The sequence below is a fragment of the Onychomys torridus genome, chromosome 5 (genome assembly GCF_903995425.1).
Source record: "Onychomys torridus chromosome 5, mOncTor1.1, whole genome shotgun sequence".
NCBI classification, from domain to species: Eukaryota; Metazoa; Chordata; class Mammalia; order Rodentia; family Cricetidae; genus Onychomys; species Onychomys torridus.
Window position 1 is genome coordinate 22,025,427 of NC_050447.1, and position 25,783 is coordinate 22,051,209.

The 25,783-nt window shown below is 54.1% G+C and overlaps 1 protein-coding gene across 1 annotated transcript in view; it reads left to right on the forward strand.

Annotated features, from left to right (window-relative positions):
* Cpne2 (copine 2) overlaps window positions 1-25,783 on the forward strand; it is a 39,152-nt gene that overhangs the window by 10,161 nt on the left and 3,208 nt on the right. Inside the window, exons 2-14 of the mRNA XM_036189057.1 lie at window positions 6,416-6,630; window positions 8,903-9,082; window positions 9,463-9,537; window positions 11,151-11,222; window positions 12,419-12,502; window positions 12,729-12,818; window positions 13,292-13,390; window positions 13,748-13,834; window positions 14,956-15,015; window positions 15,843-15,976; window positions 17,486-17,540; window positions 20,189-20,240; window positions 21,352-21,485. Of these exons, the coding sequence (XP_036044950.1) occupies window positions 6,451-6,630; window positions 8,903-9,082; window positions 9,463-9,537; window positions 11,151-11,222; window positions 12,419-12,502; window positions 12,729-12,818; window positions 13,292-13,390; window positions 13,748-13,834; window positions 14,956-15,015; window positions 15,843-15,976; window positions 17,486-17,540; window positions 20,189-20,240; window positions 21,352-21,485 (1,302 nt within the window). The 5' untranslated portion in view covers window positions 6,416-6,450. The remainder of the gene's footprint in view (window positions 1-6,415; window positions 6,631-8,902; window positions 9,083-9,462; window positions 9,538-11,150; window positions 11,223-12,418; window positions 12,503-12,728; window positions 12,819-13,291; window positions 13,391-13,747; window positions 13,835-14,955; window positions 15,016-15,842; window positions 15,977-17,485; window positions 17,541-20,188; window positions 20,241-21,351; window positions 21,486-25,783) is intronic.

A 25,783-nucleotide genomic window follows, 5' to 3' on the forward strand; every position in this document is an offset into this window, starting at 1 on the left:
GCTGCTGCCACTGGGCCACCTTATCTGCCTTGCCCACCTTCTACTCTGGGTCCCCAGGGCCTCCAGCAATCCATCGTCTACTAGGCCTGCCTCACTTGGCCTCTCCTGTCACTACAGTCTCAAAGTTGGGGTCCTGCCATCTGGCTGAGCTCCAGAGTCCCCTCAACTGCATCAAGTTCCTATGTCCAGAGTCAGTGGGCCTTGATTCCATCTATCCCTTGCCCCTTCCTGGGCCTCAGTTTCCTGGACTGTAGGACTGTTGCTTCTCTTTCTGATCTTTCAGAGGGTTATGAGAGTCCAAGGTTGGAGACGTGGCTTTCGCTCTTGAGTGATGGAGAGGAGCAGCCTGCTGCTGGGTTCCTGGCTCCTCATGCACTTATTACATTTGCTGGGTGTTCACAATATTCAGATCTGCATTCGTGTTGGGGGTCAGTGCAGGGGCCCCCTTGAGAACTCACGTTATGGGAGCTTGTGGAGGAGCATGTGAGGCGGTTATATGAGACAGTGATCACTGAAAGAGATGGCGTGGAGTAGACACAGATCAGGCTGACTTGAGTGGTTGTGGAAGGCCTCTGAGAATGCTAACAACTAGGACCCTTCAAGAGACGAAAGGCATCTGTGGTGAATGGGACAGCAGAGGGCTCAGTGCAGGTGAAGGGTGGGCGTGTTTGAAGCCTGTGAAGCTTGGCAGAGAACTGGGGAGGATGCCATGAGAAGGATCAGCTCTGCCGGGCAGTGCTGGCACACTCCTTTAATCCCAGCACTTGATCTCTGTGAGTTCGGGGTCAGCCTGGGCTACAGAGTGAGTTCCAGGAAAGGCACCAAAGCTACACAGAGAAACTCTGTCTTGGAGAGAGAGAGGGAGAGAGAGAGAGAGAGAGAGAGAGAGAGAGAGAGAGGGAGAGAGAGAATGAGAGAGAGAAGGATCAGCTCAGCCCGGCTCCTTCAGCGTGGAGTGGTGCAGGGGGTTGTGTGGTCTAGAAGGAAAGACATTAGAAGATTGTGTGGTAGCATTTGGACTTACACAATTAGAGTCCCTCTGCTCTGGCAGGGTAGGGCAGAGCTGCATGGGCTAGGCGTTGCTGAGCAGGAGATTTTGTAGCCTGCCCGGCCATGGCAGGGGAAGTGGAGGTATGAGGCTGATGGTGGCCTCAGGTGGGAAGAGGCTGCCCATGGGATGTGGGAGAGGGAGGGCAGGGAGTCATCGGCCATGGATTACCAGAGTTCTGGCCAAAGCCACAATACTCTAGGTGTGTAGCTTAGTATTAGTGTCATCAGAGTCCATTCTTCTATCAGGAGCAGGATGCCTGGTCCTGGCGGCAGTGGCCACAGTTCTGAATCATTTTTTTATGTTTTCTTTAGAGTCTCACTGTCTAGACCAGTCTGAACTTGAACTCATGATCCTCTTGCTTCTACTTCTGGGTACTGTGCCAACCACTACCTGCTCTTCAGTGCTAGGATATACACGGAATGTTTGTTGAGTGGATGTGTGACCAGTGACAGGTCCGTTTGCCTCTGCTCATCTGTAAACGGGACTACTAATTTTGCATGCCTGACTCCAAGCTCTTTCCCGGGGGCCTGTGCCCACCTGTGCCAGGAGTCAGGATCAACCTTGGAACAGGCTCTCGCTGCCTGCACCCCCTCTTCCCCCCAAACCCCAAATTACCTGCAGATGGAGCTGTCCTGGAGCTTTCCCATCTTGCCCAACGTGCACACAGACCCAACCCCCCCCTTAATGACACCTTGCTGCCTTCTGCTGAGGGAGGGGAGGGGGCTGGCCTAACCAGGCGGCGGTTTCTTTTTCCATTGCGTCAGGCCTCAGGGTCCGGATCCCTGCCCTGTTGCGGGGCTGCCACCAAGGGCCACTCTGATCCCCTGCCCATCCCAACCTCAGACACCATGTGCTCCCCATTTCGGGGATCCAGGAGCTTCCTGCCAGAGGGTGAGTTGGAGATGGGAGCCCTGCCCCTGGTTGGGGAGGAGTCCACTTCCCCGCCCACCATTCATAGAGCTCTGTTTTTCTTCAGCTGGAGCTGGAGCTGACCCAGGTGGAGTTGTAGTGGGCTTCCCTGGACCAGGCCCTCCTGGCGATGCCCTCCACTAGTTAGAGATGGGATGTTAGTGCAATAACAAAGGCAAGATTCTGGGTACGTGGACAGGTCGGTGACTGCTATGAGGGTGTGTCTTCAGAGTGTGGTCATATGAGCTTAGGCCTTTTTATTTGTCCGTTTGAGTGTGTGTGTGTGTGTGTGTGTGTGTGTGTGTGTGTGTGTAGGTGTGTAGCGTGTGTATATGTGACCACATGTGCTGCACCAGAAAGTGTATCTGACTCCTTCCAGGTAGGAACAGAACTCTGGGCTATCGGGGTCCATGCCTAGGATGCATGAAATCCATTGTAGTGGGCCGGTGTTGAAAACAGGAGGTGGGTGAGGCTGACATGTCAGTGTTGGGGGTGGGGGAAGACTATGAGGGTGTGGATAGGGTGACACGGGAGGAGCTAAGGACTTGGGTTCTGGGTTCTCATTAAAATGGGGAGTGGGGCCTGTGGTGATATTGTGTTCCCCAAAATATTGTGCACCCTAATAAACTTATCTGGGGTCAGAGAACAGAACAGCCACTAGATATAGAGGCCAGAAAATGGTGGCACACACACCTTTAGTCCTAGCATTCCAGAGGCAGAGATCTGTCTGGATCTCTGTGAGTTCAAGGCCACACTGGAAACAGCCAGGCATGATGACACATGCCTTTAATCCCAGGAAGTGATGGCAGGAAGCAGAAAGATATATAAGGCATGAGGACGAAGAACTAGAGCCTGGTTAAGCTTTTAGGCTTCTAGCAGCAGTTCAGCTAAGATCCATTCTGGATAAGGACTTAGAGGCTTCCAGTCTGAGGAAACAGGATCGGCTGAGGAATTGGCAAGGTGAGGAAGCTGTGGCTTGTTCTGCTTCTCTGATCTTCCAGCATTCACCCCAATATCTAACTCTGGGTTTGTTCTTATTAATAAGACCTTTAAAGATTCATGTTACAGGGGCCAGCCTATGGGCACAGGCTTGCCATTCCACCTACTTGGGAGACTGAGGCAGGGGATGGCAAGCTCAAGGCCTGCTGGGCTACAGAGTGAGTTCAAGGCCAGCCTGGGTGACTTAGTGAGACTATGCTCTCAAATTTTATTTGTTTGTTTGGTTTTTGAGACAGGGTTTCTCTGTGTAGCCCTGGCTGTCTTGGAACGCTATAGACCAGGCTAGCCTCAAACTCAGAGATCCACCTGCCTCGGCCTCCTGGATCTGTCTCAAAATTTAAAAAATACATTAAAAGAAAAAGAGAAAAAAGACTGGGAATGTAGTTCAGTAGAGCATTTAGCTCACATGTAGGGAGCCCCAGTTTTAAACCCCTATCACTACAAAATACATACAAACATACATTAAACGAGCTTGTCTTTGGCTCTCCCGCTCTGCTGCCTCTTGGTCCCAGGCTCCCTGGTCTCATAGGTTCCCAGGCTGTCCCCTCTTTGCCCCACTGTTCCCCAGGTGAGAAGGCCCAGCACTGGCTTGGGCATGAAGAGATGGTCTCACAAGCAGCCTCTGCTTGTGAGGATGGTGGCCCTGCGCAGTGCCTGGTCAGCTTCCACTTCCTGTTCCTCCATTTCCTGTCTGTAAAGTAGGATGATGATCCTGCCCATGCCCACCCCAGACAGAACAGGAGCCTTGGGTGCCCACTGGCCAGCTGAGGCTTTGCTCTCCATCCCCAGCTGCTTACACCACAAACATGGCTCCCTAGCCTTTTCTGCAGAAACTGATTTTTACTGACAAGAATAAATCCTACCGGCAAATTGCAGAGCTGTCCTGGTGCTTTGGGGACTGTGACTGTAATGAGGTTCTAGGGACAGCTTGTAGGAGGGGGGAGCTGAGGACTGGCTTCTTCACTCTCCATGTCCCCTCCCTGCCAAGAGGTCCCTGGGCAGGCAATGCATCCTGTCTGCAGTGTCCCTCAGGAAGCTGGCACTGGGGAGGGACTTCAGTCTTTCCTGGCCTGCTGTGGGTCAGCAGCTGCTGCTCCTTAACATGACAGCTGGCTCAGGCAAAGTGATCATTTGAGAAGACCGGAAGACAAATGTGTTGGTACATGTAATCCTAGCAGGCAGCAGACAGAAACAAGGATTATAAACTCAGGGGCAGCCTGGGCTACATAGTGAGATCCTACCTCAAAAAGGGAGGAGAGGATGATGGCTTAGTGGATGAAGTTCCTACTAGGCTTAACAACCTCCATTCTTCCCTGGGCTTCTCTCCTTCTAGGAAGGAGGGAACTGATTTACAGGTTGTTCCCTGACCTCCATGTACACAAGGATGTACACTCACCCATACCCGCAGATAGATATAAACATTTTAAAGGGCTAGGAGACGGCCCATGTGCAAGCATGAGGACCAGAGTTCAGTTCCCCAGCAACCGTGTAAATGGCAGACCTGTTGATGTGCGCATGGAACCCCAGTGCTGTGGGAGGCAGAGCAGGCAAATCCCTGGAACTCGCTAGCTAGCCAGTCTAGCTGGATAGGTGAGTTCCAGCTTCAACAAGAGACCCTGTCTCCAAAATTCAGAGAGGTGGCTAGGTAAGGAAGGGTGCTTGTTCTGTAAGCAGAAGGCTCTGAGGACTTGAGTTTGAAGGCCCAGAATCTGTGTAAAAAGTCAGGTATGACTGTGGGTGCCTATAACCCCAACATGGAGGGGAAGAGACAGGAAGATTCTCAGAGCTCACTGGACACCCAGCCAAAAAGCTAGACAACCTGAGTTCATTGAGAGGCCTTATCCAAGGGAGTAAGACAGAGAGATAGAGGAAAGACACCCGGCATCTTGTTCCGGCCTCTGCCTGTGTGGCCATTGCATGTGCACCCTTACGTTCATGCACACCTCACACACAGCGAAGTGGAGGGCTATTGAGGAAGATGCCGTGTCAACCCCTGGCCTTCACAAATGTACACGCGTGTGAATGCACACACAAAGGGCAAACGAGATGAGGCCAACTGTGCTTCTGCTTGCCGACACTCTCACTATGAAGTCCAGCTGCTCCTGGTGACGCAGGCTGATACAGTCCCTGTCCTGTGTCCTCACTGTGTTTTGGCCGGGGTCTCTGTAGGATCTCTAGCCCCAGAGGTGACCAGAACTCAAATGTGCTCAGGAGACTGCTGGCAGGCCTTGGGATGAGACGGGTACTCAACAAACACAGAACCAATACACGAACCTCAGTTTCCTCCCCTGGAAAATGGGATAGTACTATTATGTACCCCACAAGACGAAGATAGAAAACAGTGGGGTCTACGGCGCAGGGATATAAACCCCCTCCTGGGGAAGATACAGGTCAGTAATTCATTGAGCAGTGAGGGGACCAGATATTAGCGGAAGCCCTTTGAGGTGTTTGTGAGCTAGGCTCTTCCCCTGGGAATCTCAAAGAACCAAGGTAAGACAATGTGTTGGCAGATAGGAAACAGGCACGGAGAACTTTAGGCTTGTCTGCAGGGCCAGTGACAAAGGGGTCCCAGAACTACCTCACCTAATGGAGGTAGTCACTGCACTCCTGCACATGGACACCTTGTCCTCTGAGGAAAACAGAGCCACTGACGGCAGGATGTGCAGCTCAGTACAGGTGCACTGGTCCTGAGCAGGGTGCCTGAGAGTGTCAGTTTTGTCCTCCTGGAGACCAGGATCAGCTCAGACAAGACCAGAGGAGGGAAGGAGGGTGTATTTGTTCGCTCATCTGGGCACACCTTCATATACGCTCTGAAGCCTTCTGTACTCCAGCCACGAGCTTGGGGTAGAGATACAGGAGGGACATACCAGGCAGTGAACGCGGTCCAGTTTTGAGTAAGTTACCAGAAGTTCACTGCCTTGTGGCCAAAGCAGCAAGGGAAACCCAAGCCATCATGCACTGCATGGATGCTGACCCGTGCATTTGCTCAGGAGAAGCCCAGGTTTTCTGGCACAGTGCATGTAGGATACCCATGTCCGCTATGATGCCCTGTGATCCTACATGGGCAACACAGGTCTGTGTATATCTCATGGGTAAGGGCTGACCAAGGCAGAGAACAGGCATCAGAGCCAACTCTCCCCTCTTGGCACTCCTCATTCCTCCAGGTGTCTTGCATTCTCCCTCCGACAAGCCTTTGCCCATGTCTTACACACACATCATCTACCATCTCACCATCTACTTCTTTGTTCTACTTCGAAACGGAGTCCTGCCCTATAGCCCAGGCTAGCCTTGAAACTCAGCCTTCTGCCTCAGCCTCCTGCATGCTGGGATTACAGGCTTGCCCCAGTGTTCCCAGCCGATAGCCAGATATTGAGGGTCAAGTGCTGAGGTCTCCCTGTGATGAGGCAGCCTGTGAAGAGTATCTGTCCCCTCCTGATGCTGACTCCTGTTCTCCAGACTGCCAGGAACTGCTGCTGCCGCCGCCAACCCCCATGGCCTATATTCCAGATGGGGGTGCCCCCGCCACCGGGGCCGTCCCCTTGGGCTCCCAGTGCTGTGTGTGTAAAGTGGAGCTGTCAGTGAGTGGCCAGAGCCTGCTGGACCGGGATGTCACCTCCAAGTCTGACCCTTTCTGCGTCCTGTTTACAGAGGACAACGGCAGGTGGATGGAGGTGAGGCGAGCAACGGTGTCTGTGATGGGCCAGGCCTGGCTGGGCTGTGCAGGGGCTCCTCCTCCATCCAGGGAATGCTGGGGTCCTGCCCTTGGGATGAGGGCTGGTGGTGGGAGGTCACTTAGAAAACTGTCACTTGTTACAATCAAACTTTAAGTGTATTTAAAATATTACTTACGCCAGTGTGGTGGTACACACCTGTGATTCCAACACAAAGGCAGGAGGATCACAAGTTCCAGGTCAGTCAGGGCTACATAACAAGTCCCGGTCTCACAACAACAACAACAACAACAACAACAACAACAACACCTAAAATAATACAGAGAGAAGTAAAATAAGTACTTTAAAATATATTTCTGGCTGGTGTGGTAGTGGGGGGGGGCATACACCTATAGTACCAATACAAGCAGAGACAGGTGGATTTCTGTGAGTTTCAGATCAGCCAAGGCTACATAACAAGACCCTGTCTCAAAAAAAAAAACCCAAAAAACCCTATAAATAGATATAGATTTATAGCTAGACTTCTGTCTAAATTATCACCCACAGATACATAATTATCATATTTATTATATCCTAATAGTTTATATGGCTACAGCTAGGCAAAGCTTCTATAGTTTTGTACAGACTTGCTTCCTGATTTGTGTCTAACCATCACCCTGTTGGCCAGAAGCAAAGAGAAGGAAGTCGCTCAGACTTGAGCCCCAGGGATGGACCCCTGCCCACCAGTGCTCCTTCCTGCTGTGTGGTCTCGGGTGAACCCCTGTCCCTTGCCCTCACCTCCAGTGACTAACCTCGGCACTGGGGACTTGTGAGCTGGAAGACTCTGGCCTGAGGGTTGTGAAGGGCTGTGGTTTAGGAAGGTGACCGAGAAACTTGAACTGCTCGTGTTAGCAGCCTTCAAAACTGGCTTTGGTTCCTATTACAAAGGAGGCTGTGTTGGTTGTTTATCAAATTCAGATTAACCTGAGGAAGACAATCTTAAGAATTGTAGACCTGCCTACCAAGGAGAATCCTAATCACAGTTCAGTGTCTCATCTTCCAGAACATTCTACATGCATGTGTCGTTCCCAAAATATATATTAGCATTTTGTTTTATCTAACATTAGGTAACCTAGAACTCCTGGTTCTTCCTCTTCCACCTGAGTGCTGGATGGCAGGGGAGCGACCACACTGAATTCCTGTTTGAGCCGGGCAATGGACAGGCTTCAGTTACAGTCCTCACAGATACTGGCTTCTTGTGATGAAAACTAAGTCTTTTAAAAGAACTGGGATTGTTGGCCCATTTACAGAGGGGAAGCGCGGGCCCCATAGCGTGGAGGGTTCTGTGTCATCCAGTGTGGTGGTAGTCTCGCCAACAGAGGGCGATGTGGCACTGGGTCAGCCTGGGAGTCCAAGGTCAGTCCAGGCCTGTAGGTGCTCATCCCCTCTGAGATATCTCCAGAACCCTCCCTCCATGCTCCTCATGGAGTGGTGTCTCCCCAACTCATGACACCCCACAATCTCTGCTATCCCCAGATTGTCCACACAGGCTAAAAATAGTTTAGGTCAAGGCCTCTTCTGATCCCTGCTGCTCCTGTCCTTGGAAGCCTGGGTGGAAGGAAAAACCAACATAGCCCAGGTCTCAAAATAGACTGTCACTCAGGCTCTGCTGTGTGTGTGTGTTCTGAGGCCAGGAGGTGCTTCCTGCCCAGACTACCATGTGCCCACAATGCCCAGCCCTGTTCCCACCCAGGCTTTGGTGTCCAAAGCCGGTGGGCATGCTAGAGTCCAAAAGTCCAAAATTCTGTCCAAGTCATGAACACCCCCACCACCCAAGCCCTTGACCCCACCTGCCTCTGCAACCTGCCTCCTCTCTTAGTAGCGTATACAGTGTGATTTTGAGAAAAGGGTTTTCCCAAAGTAAAACAGGAAAGATGCATAGTCAAAGCCCTTTGTTTTACAGAGGTAGAAGCAGGCCCAGATGGGGACAGGGATTTGTCCCCTGTCACTTACCCAGTCCAGGCTGTGGCCTGAGCTCTTGCCCTGGTTCCTGGAAACAGAGAGGGTTTGGAGAGTTAAGAGTGAGGTTTCTGGAGTCAGGACTGGGCTCCGATCTTAGATCCTGCCTCCCTTTGACTTAACGTCTCAGAGCTTTGGTATCCTTGTCTGTGAGCTGAGGCTCATGAGCTATGAGCGCCCATGGGAGGTGCTCAGTAGGAAGGGTGCCAGCAGCTAGCTAGAGAGGGAACCTGGCCACCCTGACGCTGCCTCCCATTATCATGTCCTCCGCCAGTATGACAGAACAGAGACCGCCATCAACAACCTCAACCCAGCCTTCTCCAAGAAGTTCGTGCTGGATTACCACTTCGAGGAGGTACAGAAACTCAAGTTTGCCCTGTTTGATCAGGACAAGTCCAGTGCGCAGCTGGATGAGCATGACTTCCTGGGTCAGTTCTCCTGCAGCCTTGGCACGGTGAGCCTGGGGCTCCCAAGTGGAGTGGGGTACACACAGGCCTCAGAGTCAACCTCTGCTCTTGGGGTCAGGCAGCCCTCAGACAGGATTTCCCATCTCCCATTTCCCCTAGCCGATCTTCCTGGTACACCCGCCCCCCCATCTGCCATGCATACACCCCAGGACCCAACAGGCCCCAAAGTGGTGTAGCTCAGTGAGTTTGGGGGACAGTCAGAAAGCTTCCGCAGAAGGAGCAACCAAACCCAGTGCCAGCCACCTGCTGCCGCAGGGAAGAGGGGGCAGTGTGTGCATGGTGCCGTCACCGTAGTCCTGTTTTTTACCTATTCCCGAGAGCCCCTGCTCTCGCCTCTGAACTCTCCCCTCTGTCTCTCCCACCCCAGATTGTCTCCAGCAAGAAGATCACTAGGCCTCTGCTGCTGATGAATGACAAGCCTGCAGGGAAGGGCTTGATCACGGTACCTGCCCTCCTCCCTGCCCTTCACATCCCTTCTCTGTCTCCACCGCCGCCCTCCCCCATCAATGGACTGCTTCTCCAGCAGATAATCACCAGCTTTGTTGGGAGTAAAAAGGCCCAACTTACAACTTAGCAACAGGTCTCTTAGCAACGGGCTTCTGGCTCTACAGATGATGCACTGGGGGCTGCCTGGCTGGGGGACTATCAGAAGGCCCTCCACAATGATGAGCGGCTCAGGGCCAGGAGCCTCCTTATCATTGGAGGGAGGGGTGTCCAGCGCCCTCACAGTATCCCCCACCAATACTAGCCCCTGTAGCTTCCCCCCTGGGTGTGTTTCACCAGCTCCTGATGCATACAACACTGCCTCTCAGTGATTCCAGCAACTGCAATGATTCCCCCTGCACCTTGCAGTGATTCCAGCCGCGTGCAGGTTTTTCCTACGGATGGGCCTCTTGGTCCTCAGAGGCCTAGAAGGCAGGGCAAACCCCATTTCATAGATGAGGGAAGTGAGACCCAAGAGGAGCAAGAGTGTTCCACTAGCGAGATTCCCCATACAGCCTGTGATGTGCTGCTGAAGGTAGCTCAGACTTGTGTGTGCACTTGGGCCCCTCACGCCCCACCCATGGCTCCCTGCTGCCTGTGGAGTCTTTCATTCAAGCTGCTTTGCTTCCCTGCCTCAGTAGTTTCTCTTTTCTCCTGATGCACCAAGTTCAGGGCAAGCCAAATCCATGGCATGTCTCAAAAACCCCCAAGATGGTGCCTAGGCTGTTGCTGCAGCCTGAAAGGCACCTCCCAACTCTCCCCACCCCTCTCAGAGTTTACAGTTAGCTGCCAGGGCAGGCTTCCTTGCCCTCAGATGCCAGCAGGGGGAACCCCACTCAGTGTTTGTCCAGGATGCCCGTGGCTCCACCCTAGGCCTGGGTTCCTTCCTCTGGAAGATAGGACGATAGACACCATCCTGTGGTCTAGGTGAAGAACAGGGAGGGAGAAAGGGCCCCAGGGCTTGGTCTGTGGTGCAGGGGCCAGAGGGCTGGCCAATCTCAAGTGAGACTGTTCTTAGGTAAACCCATCTTAGAGGCAGGGCCATGAGTCCATCTGTGGGGAGAGGCCACAGTGGACTTTGGCAGTTGTGCTGAGGTCTGAGGGCGTGGCTCTGGGGAAGACATGAATAGATGACATGTGTGAGGCCTCCACCCTCCCCTGGACCTCAGTTTACTCAGCTGCGTGCCGCTGGCTGCTTGGCAGTTAGGAGCTCTCGGGTTGGAGAGAAAGCTTGAGGCCTATGCTTCCTGAGGAGGCCTGTGCTCCCCGGTGTAGAGCCTCTCCCTTGGGCTCCTGACCATCTCCCCTGACTAGTCCCCATGTTACCTGCCCCTCAGGGTCCCACAGCCGCTCTCCTGAGCCACAAGACTCACTTGCTGAGTCTTTATAACAAGTCTGATCATGACCCCATTCTCCAGAAAACAGAAACCAAGGTGTAGAAGTCAAGAGGCTGGTGCAGCCTTACCTGGCATGCACTCTTCCCTTCGCCCTGCACCTAGGCCTGGAGAGTTGGGTCCTGGCAGGGTGGAGGAGGGGAGCAGCAGACCCACTCTCAGAGCCTCAACCTTTCAGATCGCAGCTCAGGAGCTGTCAGACAACCGCGTCATCACACTGAGCCTGGCCGGCAGGAAGCTGGATAAGAAGGTAAGCCAGGCAGGGAGGGCCTCCATCACCAACAGATTCTTCCCCAGCCTAGGGCCCAGGGGCCTGCCCTCTCTGGCTATACCATTTTCATTTCCCACGAGGGACAGCCTAAGTACTGAACTACTGGAGTCACTGCCATTTAGGAGGCCAACCGTGACTGGAGCCCTCTCATTGAGGTCCCCTTCTCTCGCTCCCCCACTCTGCCGTGACCCTCCAGGGTCCGGATTCTTGCCCTTCCCCTTCCTCTCCTTTGGCCACCCGGTTAGACCAGACCCTCTTGCTTTCCTCCACTTTATTAATTTTCTCATTTTCCAGGGCTGAGGATGGGACCCAGCACCTCACATCCGCTAGGCCAGGGCTCTGCCATAGAGCTGCAGCACTGGGTGCCCAGGTTAAACCGGGCACCCTCCCATCCCAGGCCCACTGAACTCTCTTCTCTCTGCCGAGACCCTCTTCTGTGAACATTGCATGGTGCTCTTCCCACATTCTGACTGTCCTTCTGTAACCCCCCTCTTGGGGACAGACGTGACAATGGCCTTCAGTCGCCTGTCATCTCTCACGTTGCCTGTCCCCCTGATGCACACTGTTGTCATGTACATTCTTATCAATTCACTCTGTCTCCTCCCCTTCTGTGTAACTTCTTTATAGAGTGCCTTTTTTTTTTCTTAGCTTACATAAGTGAATTTCTAGATACCTTCATGCCCTTTGGTGACGGCCATCATAGGTTTATTTACTTTTCACATTTGGAGGGCTTCACACGGTCAGAGAACAGCTTCTGGAGTCAGCTCTCTTCCTTCTTCCTGTGGATTCCAGAGGGCGAATTCAAGTCATCGGGCTTGATGGCAAGCATCCTCTGCTGAGCCATGCCACTAGCCGGCACTGTAGGGTTAGGTTTGTGATCTCACTAAAGTCCTTGGGTCTGGCCTTCCGACAGGCATGGCTTCTTGAAGTTGTGTGCTGCTTCAGCTTCTGCACCCAAGGCTCTATACACGGAACCCTTGCCTCACTGTGGGGGCGTCTCATTTCTCAGGTGGAAGCACCAGGCCTCTTGAGGAGGCTGGGAGAAAGATGAGGGACAGATTGGTTGCACTGTAGCTCCCACCAACCCTGAATCAGGGTGTTTGGCTGGCCTACACTCCAGCCCCACTGAATCTGGTAGGGCCATGCCCTCTCACACACACCCTGCCTCCCCACAGGACCTCTTCGGGAAGTCAGACCCATTTCTTGAGTTTTACAAGCCAGGGGACGATGGCAAATGGATGCTAGTCCATAGGACAGAGGTAGGTAAAGGGGGCCTTGCGGGGGGGGGGGCAGATGTCTCACGACTTTTTGGTTAATCAAGCTGACAGTAGGGGGTGGCCTGTGCTGCCCTAGCCATGTAGATCACACTGAAAGGGCCACGGGAACATTCTATTCCAAAGTTGGAAGCATGGCTATGGATTTGCCCGTCTCTTCACACCCATCTCTAATGGGCCTATGAGTACACTGCTCCTCCCTGTCTCCCAGGTGATCAAGTACACTCTGGACCCTGTGTGGAAGCCGTTCACTGTGCCATTGGTGTCCTTGTGTGACGGGGACCTGGAGAAGCCCATCCAGGTTAGTGACTCTGGGGCCATGTTCCCCACTCTGCCAGCCCCACCTCCTACTCCATCCCAGTGAGGCTCCTAGTATTTGAAACTGGGAAGAGCCCTTTTTTATGAGAAGACAGGGGTCCTAGGTTCAAGGCCTGGATCTGCCTGGCCCTTAGGACTTGGGTAGGATCCCCATACCCAAGAGCCCTGCTATAATCCGCCTGCAAGGACTGCAAAGTTGCTGGATAGGCTTGCAGAGGGTCGGGGCCCGGCCAGGGAAGAGCAGATGCCAGGTGGGTAGAGTAGGCAGCACAGGCTCCACCCTTGGGTAATCAGGGAAAGCTTCCTGCAGGAGACAGCTCGGGAGCCCCAAGGCTAGACAGACCAGACCATGGGAGGGAATGCCCGCACAATAGACATGAAGCGTGCTGAGGTGTGAACAGGCTGAGAGCACCTCCTGGGGACAGCTCTGGGGTGACCGTGCTGAACCTGTCCCAGGTTATGTGCTATGACTATGACAGTAACGGAGGCCATGACTTCATCGGCGAGTTCCAGACCTCCGTGCTGCAGATGAATGAGGCGCGAGATGGCGTTCCGGTAAGATGGGCATATGTGCTGTGGTCCCCAGGTCTCAGCAGTGACCACAAAGAAATCCAGGACTTGGACCCAAGCAGACAGATGCCCAGCCACACCTCTTCTGCCTATATGACCTTGAGCGAGACAGTCTCCCTGAGCCTCAGTTTCTCCCTCTGTCTATGGGGTAAAGGTTCAGGGTATGGATGAAGTGAGAGCAGCCCCCAAAGCCTGGGTACCCGGAGAGTGGTCTGGAGGAAGCCACCCAGGGAACCTCTCTGGGGAGGCATCTGCCCCTGGGTCTAGGTTGTAGAGGGGATTCTGGGGCTCTGGGAGGATGGCCCACTCCAGCTGAGCTTCCCTTCCTTCCCATGGGGCCAGCTGGAGATGGAGTGCATCAACCCCAAGAAGCAGAGGAAGAAGAAGAGCTACAAGAACTCGGGCATCATTATCCTGAGGTCATGTAAGGTGAGCGGAGGGTGCACAGAGAGAGGCCTTGGCCTCCTTGTCTGTAGATTGGCTGCGTCAAAAAGGTAGCGCGTGCCACGGCTTAGTCTCCTGTTCCCTTCCTCTGCAGAGCCAAGAAGGGTATGAGCTGCTTTCCCCGGTGACTTTTCTACCTGGGGAACTACAGGGAATCATTTCTGCCCACCCTGGAGGCTCACTCTGTCCCCTTGGGGCAGAGGCTGTGGGACTGAGCACCCTGGCTGCTGGCATCAGTGAGGACCCAGGCAGCTGGGGTTTCCCTGGTAAAATGAGGCCACCAAGGCCCAGAGCAACTGTGGCCAAGCCATGTTGGCAGACAGGACAGTCAGGAGGCAGCACGAGTGGACAGTGCCCCGGCTCAGCCTGAGGTACAGGAGAACATGGCCTTGCTGCCTGCTGAGGCCTCCCCACCCTAGTCTAGAGGCCAGAGTGTCACAGGGTCACAGAGGCCTTCAGTGCTACAGACAGTGCTCTGTAAATGCCAAGCTCGATTCTGGGTCCATTTCGGCACTTGCCTGGCTGTTTCTTCCACTGCAGCCCAATTTTAAGCTGGTCTGCTTGTGCAGTCCAGTCTGGCCTCTAAGATGTCATCTTTCCAAGCGCAGGCATGGCAGGTGTGGGAGAGGGATTCCCCTTTAAAGTTTTGCTTAATTACATTTCCCTTGGAGAGATCCTTGATGCCACTGACTGGGAAAGGCCAATGTGCTTTGCTGAGAGGAGGCAGAGGCTTAACGGCAGACGTGGTGTCTCTCGGGAGGCCTTGGACGGGCATCTGCACTTCGTGTGTGTTAGTGAGGGAAGCAGGGAGGGCTGGGGATGTGGCTGCCCAGCACCCAGTGAGTGGTGAATGGAGACTTTCTCTGTTGGACGATTAATTGGCAGGTGTGACTGGCTCTGGAAGCTGGTCCCTGCCTAGAGTGGCACTTGTGCTCTGGGGTCCTCATCTACTCCTTACCTTTGCTGGAGAGCTTTGGAGTCTGTTGTGATAAGACCAGGCCCAGCTGTTGCCTCCGGCCTCCTCCTGGGGCTCCAAGGCACAAGCACCAATTTCTTCAGGGATGTTCATAACCAAACAGGACCCACTGACTCACCCATTCTTCCAGATACACCGAAACTACTCATTCCTGGACTACATCCTGGGAGGCTGCCAGCTCATGTTCACCGTAAGGCCCTTCCGCATCACCAGCCCATCCACAGTCTTCCCTCAGGGCTCAGACCTCTGCCACAGCACCAGGGACTTGTGATAGACTTTAGCAAGGACTTCCTTGGGGCAAGGGATGCAACTGGCCTCAGAGGAGAGGGCATAGGGAGTTTGTCCTGGTGGGCGGACTGAGTCAGGCTTGGCTGGGGCAGAGCAAGCTACACAGGCTCTCCCCTCCCCCTGCCTGCCCACCTCCCCTGCCCAGTTGCTCTTGCCTTTGTCCCGTTCTTGTGAGCCACACCTCTGTTCCTGGCTGCTCTCTGCCCACCCGAGGGCTTTGCACGTCCCCTCTGCCACCTTCTCCGAGACCCTCCCCTGGTGCTTCCTGTCCTCTGACACATCTGGCATTCTTTGTCTTGTCTGAAGGCATCTTAGGAATTTTCCACTCATCTGCATCTGCCTCTCCCCTAGACTGGAAGTGCCCTGAACGCAGCACTCTATGTTGTCTTTCTCCTCCTTCCTCAGCTTTATTACACAGCCCCTGGCACACAGTGAGCACTGGACTGTCTGTCACTTGTTTACAATGAAAAGCCCCTTTGCCTATGGCTGTGGTGTAAACTCCAAATGGCCTCAGAGCCCGATTCCCGCTCCTCACCCCAGAGGGCTGCAAGCCATTCCTGCCTGGGTGATGGAGCAGAAGAGTAACACTATCAGTTTCCAGGCTGCAGCCATCCGTGATCTTGACTAGAATAGACTTCCTGTGTCCACTAGGCCCTCCTAGTCTCTGAGGCTGTGCTGGGCATCTGGGGTGGGTGGCCACACTGCTTGGCATTTTTCCTCCTTCTGTAGGTTGGAATAGACTTCACAGCCTCCAATGGGAATCCCCTCGACCCTTCTTCTCTACACTACATCAATCCCATGGGCACCAACGAATACTTGTCAGCCATCTGGGCAGTGGGACAGATCATTCAGGACTATGACAGGTATACTTGGAGATGACTCTGAAGGTCAGCTGGTGTCCCTTCCAACTGGGAAGCTCAGCTTGTCAGAGCTAGAAGGGACCCAGGGGTCTGCAAGCCTAGTTATGGTGAGCAAGTGGTGTACACATAGTTAACGTCCCTTCCGGTCCCCAAGGTAGACATTGCCAATCGATTTCTGTACACCTACCGACCAAGCCCGGTTCAAACTGGAATCTTTCTATACATGATGAACTAATCATCCATTAAGAAAATGAGTTAGGACTGAAGATGAAGCCCAGTCTCTGTTTTCACAGTTAGGGAACAGGCCTGGGTGGGACTTAGTAAGTGCCCGACTGCACTCAGCACTCCGGAGACAGAGGCAGGCAGGTCTGTGTTAGTTTAAGATCTACCTGGTCTACAGCATGAGTTTTAAGCCAGCCATAGTGAGACCCTAGTTTTTATCTTTTCTTTTTAAAATGTGTCTGAATGTACACAGCCGAGGACTAGGACTTGGATGGTCCAGTTTCAGGGGATTGGGCCTGAAGTGTGGCTGTGCTTCCAGGTCACATTAAGATACACACATTGTGCAGCAGAGCAAGGAAGGCTTCATGGTCAGGCAGAAGATCCTGCCATCCAGGGTCATCCAGGCCCTTCCTTGGCATTCGGGCTCAGTAAAACCCCAGTGAGCTGGGACACCCGGTTGGGGCCTCTGCCTCTTGCCCACCTCCTTTGCTGGTCTCCCTCTCTGCCCTGGACTTGGACAGTTCATGTCCTCCACAGCAGCCAGAGTACCTATGATAGAAATTTAAATGAGTTAACAGATAAGACATTGTCCTTGCATTTAGGAAGCTCTCATCATTAGAAATCTTAGGATTCAGAGACACCTGTTTACATATGAGGCAGAAGTCATGGGAGCACCAAAGAGAGGCGTTATGTGGGTCTCAGGGGCCCCTCATAGTCAGAAGGAGCCGTTTTGGTTGGGCCTTGGAGGATGAGTAGGAGTTTGCTAAGGAAAACAGATTTGGGGAGGGCTATTTCAAATGGAGCATAGTGGCTGAAGTTGAGGTAAGGTGTCCTGTATATGGGAGGAACTGTGAGAGGCCGGGGCGGGGGTGGGGGGTGGGGGGGGCAGGGGGGCTCTCCAGGACGGAAGAAGAAGGGAAAACTAGGCCCTGGGGCTGATGAAGGCAGGCCATGGGTATCATTTTAGGGGTGTTTTCCCCAACTATAAATGGGAAGTCGCTTCCACTGTGACCTTGCTTTAATGAGAAGGATCGACAGGGTGCTTCCAGGCCCACTGGTCAAAACTAAGCATCAATGTCTGCCGTGGGTACAAATGTGTTAAGCCATGTTCAACTGCCACCCAGACACGGGCTTAGGCTTGGGGTTAGTGGGGAATAACTCTAGAGGGGTGAATTTCTCTTCTCTGTCCCTGAAAGTATTCAAAGCTGTGGACAAGGAGGGAAGAGTGTGGTGGGGGGCGGGATGGGGAGGGCTCCCCAAATGTCTCACATGTTCTCTCTGTCTGGTCAGTGATAAGATGTTTCCTGCTCTGGGGTTTGGGGCCCAGTTACCGCCAGACTGGAAGGTGAGTGAAACGGACCCTACCTCCTTTGGTTGAGATGGGATGGGGGCTGGGGTCACATCGGGGTGGAGGGCTCCCGGGTTCTGTCTACTGTGCACTCAGCAGACTACACTTGTGTCTTAGTCCTGTTCCTCTGTGAGTGAGGCCAAGAGTCCAGGAGAGGATGGTCTGGAACTCAGGGCAAAGGGGTAGACACCTGCTTCCGGGCCAAGATCCACTCTGGGTGGGATGGAGAGGCAAGGCACATGGAGCTGGCCAGGGAAGCAGGTCTGAGCTAGGGGGCAGGAGTGCAGATCAGGGAGCAGTCACAGCCTGGAAATCAGGAAAGGCAGGTCAAGAAGCAGTGTTCGTTTGTTGGCTCTTGGGGCGCTTTACATGCAACTACCTGACTGGCAGCTTCGTTTCATCCTTACCACAGCTGCAGAAGGCTGCTGTGGTCCCTCTTCCACAGTGGAGGAGGCTGGCAAAGGGAGTTCAGGGAGGATAGAGTACCTAGTGGCCTGAGTCACAGGGCAGGGAGAAGGACCCTCAGCCTCCCTGACTCCAGTGGATGGAAATAGTGGGAGACCTGGTTGGACATGGGGTGGACCATAGAGATGAAGTACTGGGGAGGGAGTCGGGCTGGGGCAGGCAGTTCTCAGATGCTGGGAAGGAGACAGAGGAGGAGAAAGAGATCCTAGATGCCCATGGGGTGGCCTTGGTGGAGGGTAGGTAAGGATCTCACATACGGCAGGAGGAAACTCTGGGTGGCCCAGCTTGGGAAGTCACTGAGAACACAGACCACAGAGCTGGAGAGCTTCTGCAACCACAGCCATAGAACACTATCCCATTTTACAGATGGAGCAGCCAAGGCTCAGAGCTTTAATGTGGCTTGCCTGAGGTTACCTTCACTGCATGGGCCTGGGATCCAGGTGGGCAGATGAACAGGTGGGATCACGTCCAAATCTGTTGCTTCCTAGAGGAGGAGCCTGTGGGGACAGCATACCCAGCTCAGCCAATTCCTCCCTGTCTAGTCTGCCCTGCTGTGCTGCACACTTCTAGAACAAGTATGGCCTCCCATCCTCTCAGCTCACCTCAGGGCTCATCCGGAGCCTCTGAGTGGCTCTGGGTCTGACACAGGAACAGTGGACATCCTGGCCCTGCACAGCATGAGGCAGGACTCTGTGGGACCCAGGCTGGGCTTCTGGGCAAGCATAGACGCCATGGTGGGAGCAGGGGGAGCCAGTGGCCAGACCCAGCAAGAGCTTGTTGCTAGGACAACAGCCAGCTTCCAAAGAACTCAGCTGAATGAGATATTTTCTTGAGCAAAAGCCTTGGAAATGTCACAGGGTAATGCTGGAGTGCTGGGGCTTGGCCAGGCTAAGCACCTAGTGGTGCTAAACCACACACTGTAAGAGGCCAGGAGAGCACAAGATGCTCTGCCCCGTCTCCTGCACTGCCAGGGTATAGCAGGCCTGGCCCTCTGGGTCCTTATCCTGCCACCTTACCCCTGTCCTGTGAGCCTGCCTTCCTCTCTCCCTTCCCACCTCAGGGCCTTTCCATGTGCCCTTCACCTTTGGCTCCTCCCCATTGACTCCCTCCTTCCACCATGCCCTAGCTTCACCGTGCCCCAGCCTCACCATGCCCCAGCCTCACCATGCCCCAGCCTGGTGCCTCTGCTCCCTGGGGCCCCTGGCCTATGTTGCCCACACTCACATGGGGATTGGCTCTCTGCCCTGGCACTGTTCTCACAGCACCCAGTGATGTACTTGTGTTCTCTGTGTGAAGGCGCTTGGTTCTCCCCTGCTGTGCTAGTACCTGGCACACAGTGGATGTGAGGTCTTTGTGACAGAGTGGATCTGGGACCCAGCCTAGTGGCTCAGCAGGTGCTGGAGCAGGCATGGCTTGACTCTAGAGCTTAAGAGGCCAGCTTTTGTTTTTTTTAAAAGATTTACTTTATTTTTAAGTGTGTGTGTGTGTGTGTGTGTGTGTGTGTGTGTGTGTGTGTGTCAGAGGGAGGTATGCATGTGTGACTGTAGGTGCTGGCAGAGGTCAGAGGCTTTCATTCATCTACAGCTGGAGTTACAGGTAGTTGTGAGCTATCAGATGTAGATGCTGGGAACTGAACTTAGGTCCTCTACAAGAGCAACATGTATGTGCTCTTTACCACTAAGGCCACCCTCCAGCCCCGGATTGGGAGCCAGGAATTGTGACAGGGATGCAGGAACAGGGCCTTGGGTTGCTGCACAGCTTGTGTGTGACCCATCCAGCCCCATTGCAAGGTCTGATCCCTAGTTTAGCAGTGAGCGGTGGTCAGCCGAACCCAGTTGTATGCAGTGTGAGGTAGACTTCTGTCCAGCTCCCTGCCTGGTGCTGAGGTTGGAAATGCCTTCAAGGCCCAAACAAGTGGGAAGAGCAACAGGGGCATTCCTAGGGTTCCAGGACCCCGCTGCCCCTGGGGCCATCTCTGTCCCATTTGGGAGGTCTCTTGTTTGGCAAAGGAGGTACGCAGCAGCCTGGACACCCCCATGCTAAAGCGCAGTGGATGGCATATAAGGTCTCAGTTTCCCTATTATGAAGTAAGGGAGGCAGACGTGGGATCAATAACCTAAATATGGCATGGTAAAGGTGTGGGCAGGATGCTGCCTCTCAGCCTGTCTTCTGCTTTCTAGGTGTCCCATGAGTTTGCCATCAACTTCAACCCTACCAACCCTTTCTGCTCAGGTGAGTGTGGATCCTGCCTGCAGAGGGAGGGGACAGGATTCCAGCTTCTGTCCTTCCTGTCTCATCCCTGTCACACTTACTCAGAAGGACAGGTGAGAGGCTTGGAGTGTGGAGTCATACAGTCCTGAGTTCAGGGATAACTGCCCCCTGTTCCTGGCTGGGAAGCCCTGTGGATGTCACTGCCCCTCTCCGGGCCCTTACCCCCTGTCCAGCCTCAGGGAGGTGTGATACCCGCTTAGCTCATTTGCCTGGGTGAATGGGGATATAGATGAGAATTGGGGAGACAGGTGGCAGAACAGTGTGTAGTCCAGGAAGTCGCCATTACACACCTGTGCTCACTTCCTGCCTGTCCCTCCCCTTTGATGGAAGAGCCGTGATAGCTAAAGATGGACAGTGGCCTGGCGGCAGGGCACAGGAGACCATGGAAGTGCAGACCCACCCTTCCCCACATGTACCTCATGACAGTTCAGAAACTGAGAGGAGAGAGGATGCTAGAGGGAATGAGAAGGTCTTCCACTCCCTTTGGGGGATCCTGAGGCTGGAACAGGATGTCACGGCAGGGCTGTAGCTATGACTTGGGAATAGAGACTTGGCCGTAACTGAGGTCTGGTGCTCCCTGGACTCGGGTCCTCAAAGATATGTCTAATTGAGGTTGGTCCACGCCAACCCCGGCCAGAGGCCTTCTGGCCAGGAACTTTCATTGTGAAGTGTTGGCTGGTCATGACAGCAGTCACTTGCAGAGCACCTGGTATGTAAGGAGCTGTTCAAGCCCCGCCCCCACCAGAGCAGCTGCCAAGAAATGTCCAGGATGGATCTCCAGATAGTTCCCCATGTCACCTACTTGTCAGACCCCTTCTTGGTCTTTCGCCCACAAGGAGAGAGAGAGGCTCAGAAAGCATAAACAGCCCACCCCAGGCCAAAACTCAGGCCTATCTGATTCACAGCCAGGCTCTACTCCACGACCTTAGCCCTGCCCTTGAGCGCTCTCTGTTTCAAGGCCATACTGGCAATGGCAGGGACGCTCTGGGGAGCATGAAGCAGGTGCCTCGTCAGTAGCAGGATAAGGACAGGAGCCCAGAGGCACCGGGCTGATCCAGGTCGTCTTCTGCAGGCGTGGATGGCATCGCCCAGGCATACTCAGCCTGCCTGCCCCACATCCGCTTCTATGGCCCCACAAACTTCTCCCCTATTGTCAACCACGTGGCCCGGTTTGCAGCGCAGGCCTCAGAGCAGCAGACAGCAACGGTAAGTAGGCAGCAAGGTGATGTGGCTAGCAGTGGCTGGCACCCTGCCCAACAGGAGGGAGATCAGATTGGGATGTGTGCTCTTATCTCCCTGCCAGGGAGGGGCTAGAGGGGGAGATATCCCCTGGCTCCCTGTCCAGGTGAGATGCAGGCTCTCTCTGGGCTGCCATCCATCGGTTCTGAGGCTGAATAAGCCTGGTTTGATGATGCACCTTGCTTCCTAGAGCCCTACTCGGGAAGCAGCGCCGTTAGAGCATAGCAAGAAGTGAGCCTTTGTCACCCCGGAAGTCTCCGAGGGAGGGGCTTGCTGCTCCCTGATCCCTGGGGCTTAGAGGCTGGTCCCTTTGGCCCTTTGGTCCAAAGCCATACAGGGAAGGCTACAGACTGTCTAGCCCTGTACTACCTAGCTCGGTAGCAAGATTGCAGTGTGGGGTATGTGTCTGTGATGTGGCAGGCGACCAGCCTGGGCATCTGCAGCCCTGGTCATCTCATCACCTTCCCCGGCCACGTGCCAGGGCTTCCACGTGCCAGGGCTTCCACGTGGACTTTTTTCCCACAGAGCATGGTGACTCACTGGTCCTGCAAGGCCGTCTCCTTGTGCTCCTACTCCGTCCAAGCCGTTCTTGCCTCTGTTGCAGCTTAGCAGCCTCGTGGCCACAGGTTCTGCACCTGTTGGTTCCAGATTCGGTCACATGAGCCAGGGTTCTCTGCGCTCTCTTCACTGTAGGCTCTAAACCTGGCCCAGGGCCTGGTGGGTGACAGGGACACAGTGCTCCGTAGATAGATGGGATTCGGTCAGTGAGACCAGGCCACTAGCCTGTCCCAGAGGGAAGGCTCTACACAATGTACAAGGGGACCACTGTGGGACTGGTCGGAGGAAGGAGGTACCTGGTCACGGAGGAAGCAGAGGTTGGCTTTCCTGAAGTAGCAGCAGAGAGAAAGGGAGGGTAAGGCACTGAGAAGAGGACATGGGGTTAGCTCTGGGAAGAAGCGGGTCTGTCCTAAGTGTCTTGGAGGCAGACGCGGCTCTGGGGATGAAGCCCATCCCAGTCACGGGTGCTACCCTTCTTTCTGTGCGCCTGCCTAGAGCAGGTCAGCGCCCTGTTTGTGTCACCAGGGAACGTGCCAGACTGCCTGAGGAGGTTAGCATTCGATAATCTGTGGTACCCCACTCCAAGGCCTGAAGGTAGGGGCAGCCAGGAAGGGGCTAGAGATCTGTGTTGTGCTAGACGAGTCTCTCAGTTTAGCCCCCTGACTGCGGCAGCTGAGAACTGACGCCCGCTTTTCTTGAAGCCCATGAGGACGTGCTGCCCCCTGTGGTGATGTAAGATGGGGTGACCAGAATGGACAGCAACTGTGTGAGGCCTGGCAGGGATTGTGTTTTGTTGTTGTTTTCTTTAGCTCCTGGGGGGTGGAGGGTGGGTTCTGAGATAGAATAGCCTGGATAGGGCAGAGTAAGGGGCAGCCTTCAGGTTCATGAGCACATTCCAGCAGTGTGCCAGGGCTCCGACTCCTGCTGCCAGTCAGGTGTCAGCTGGGCAGGAGGTGGGGTTTGGAGACAAGTGGCTTCATGACTGAGGGACTCCAGGTCTCTGGGTTCATGTCCACCCCCCACTTCACCAGTGAATGCTCTAAGCAAAAGGATTTGAGACCTGTGTGCAGACACCTGCTCTGACCCCTCTGGCATGAGCCCTGTTTTGGTTTACTTACTACTCCAAGCTACCCTTGGCTTCCTGGGGTAAGCTGTTACCCCCAAGGCCTTCTGACTTCAGATGATACCTAAGCATCTCTAGCCGAGAGAGAGTAGGGCCTGGGCTATCTACTGACCCTCCCACTCTTAAGGCCCAGGAGTAGATACAGATTTTTCTACCACTTGCCTCCACCCTCTCCACCTGAGGAGGTGTGCGGTGGCTCAACATCAAGGGGAAAATACCCTAGTTCAAGCCCCACCTCCCCAGCTTCCTGGTTGTACCACTAGGACAGGCAGTTTAAGCTCTTTGAACTTTGGTTTTCTCCCAGAGCACTTTCCTTCTGTAAGTGCCACAGGATTCAACCAAATGTGTGTGTGCGCGCATTGTTCAGCCTGGCACCTGGCACACGCAATGTGTTGGTCTCAGGAACGTCCGAGGGCACCGCTCAGGTTAGCATTTGGTAATGCTGTGCACAGTGAGGCCCACAGCACTGGAAGTAATTGGTGGATTAGCTGATGCTTCTGTTTAGCCACATTTTGGTGCTGGGGAATCTGAGGTGACTTCACCCTCCCTCATATTGTCCGCTCACATTGGCACACACAGCACACCCATGTGCGGGAAATGGAGAGCAGGTGGTGGTCTCTCTAGCAGGCCTCACTCTCCCATCCATTTGTTCCTTTCTGAGCATTTCTGTGTAACCTCAAGGATACCTGGACAAGTGAGGTCCAGCTTATAGGCTAGTGGGAGTTAGCTGGGAGGCCACAGCCACAGGGCAGTGTGACTAAGCCTGGGATGGTTACAGTACAGGACCACACAGGTGCTACGTAACTGACAGCGGACCCCAGGCAAGGCTGATGCTTAGAAGGGGATGTCCAAGCTTTGACTAGAGAGATTCTTTAAGAGTTACTTCATAGGTGTGTGTGTGTGTGTGTGTGTGTGTGTGTGTGTGTGTGTGTGTGTGTGCATGTGCATGGGTGAGTGCATGCATATAATGGCCCAGCATGGGGAACAGCATGTGCAGAGGCGTGGGGTGTGGGTATAGCGGATAGAAGGCATGGGTAAGGAGACTAACAGAGTAGGCAAGGTTGAGAAGTCTGGCCATGTCCCACAGGACCTTGGAAGCCATCAAGCGCTCTGTGTGGTTTCCTCCTGGGAGCAATGGGGAGCCACTGGAGGGCATGTTTGAGTGGCATTAAAGTGCTCTCTGCTTTGGTCAGTAAGGCCTTGTTTTTTTGTGGCCCATTCCTGGTTGGTGGCCTAGGCATCCAGGGTTGGAGTATAAGCAGCAGCCACCACCGCCACCCTCCCACCCCACCCCACCCCACCCCCCGCCCAGAAATGGCTCAAACTCCCATCCCAGGGCCTTTGGCAGGCAATTTTTCAGAAACTATCATCAGCCTCCCAGACTCTGCCTGGGACTGTTGCAGTCAGGCTAGTTCCTAGAATCCATCCATCAGTGCATTAGGAGAAGCAGCTATGCACAGTCCTAGCACCCTGAGGCATGCCTGCAATCAGCAAGAGATACTCTACTCTTTGGATGTGCTGGGAGTTGGTTCAGGGACTCTCTCTGATGATGTGGCTGTTTCTGAGTCTCGATTGGGCTCCAGGCCCCTGACAACCCAACACATATGTGCTGGGTTGTCAGGGGCACCTTGGGTGTAGGGAAGGAGTGTAGGGACCTCCTGTGGAATCATCGTTGGCAGTGGAAGCAGAGGGCACATTTGATTGGGACAGAGGATTCGACACTCAACAATTTACAAGCTGTGGCTAGGAAGGGTATCAGAAGAGACCAGCACAGTAGGGACACCAGGACTTCAGAGTCCCTTTCCTCCCTCCTACTCCATTCTCTCCCTCCGGGGGCCTCAGGAGTGGTGGTTTGAACCTCCAGTTTGCCATGACCCTGGCTTTGTCCAGGCTGGCTGAGGCACCTAGGAATGAGGGTTAATGGACTCTGCCCTAGGCTACTGTCCAGTCATTCATAATCTCCAATCCCAGATTAATGGGTAACAACAGAGCATTTCCCTGGCAGGCTCACCATGCCCAGCTACCAATACAGTGGAAAGAGCCCCGACTTTGAGGTCAGGCAGATTTGGGCATGAACCTAGAACCTGTCAGTTACCTGTTATGGGACCTTAACAAGCCATGTAACCCCTCTGAGCCTTCTGGCGGTCTCTAAGCCAGACTCACAGTCGGGTTGTCTGCCAAAGGGCCTGTGTTTTCAGGAACTCCTTGCCCCTCATGCTGTACCCACAGTCCTGCAGGAACCCAGGCCCTGCCTTTCCGCTCTCATATCCTTGGGGAGGCAGACAGCAGAGAGCAAGAGGGCCACAGGGAGGTGGGGCCATGTGTCTGAGCTGGGCGGGGCTTGAAGACAAGTGCTACCTTTGACTGAGCAGCCAATTAGACCCTTCTTTCCTCCGTGTCAGGCCCCTTCCTGCCCTCCTTTCTGCCAACTCAAGTATCCCAAGAACATTGCCCTGAACTGCCTGGTAGGTGAGGTTAATGTGGATTAAAAAGCCAGCTAGGGAAGGGACCCTCAAACAGCAATTGGCAGTGGCAGGGAAAGGGTCTAGATGGACTGATAAAAACCAGGGCTAGGGGCTGGCAG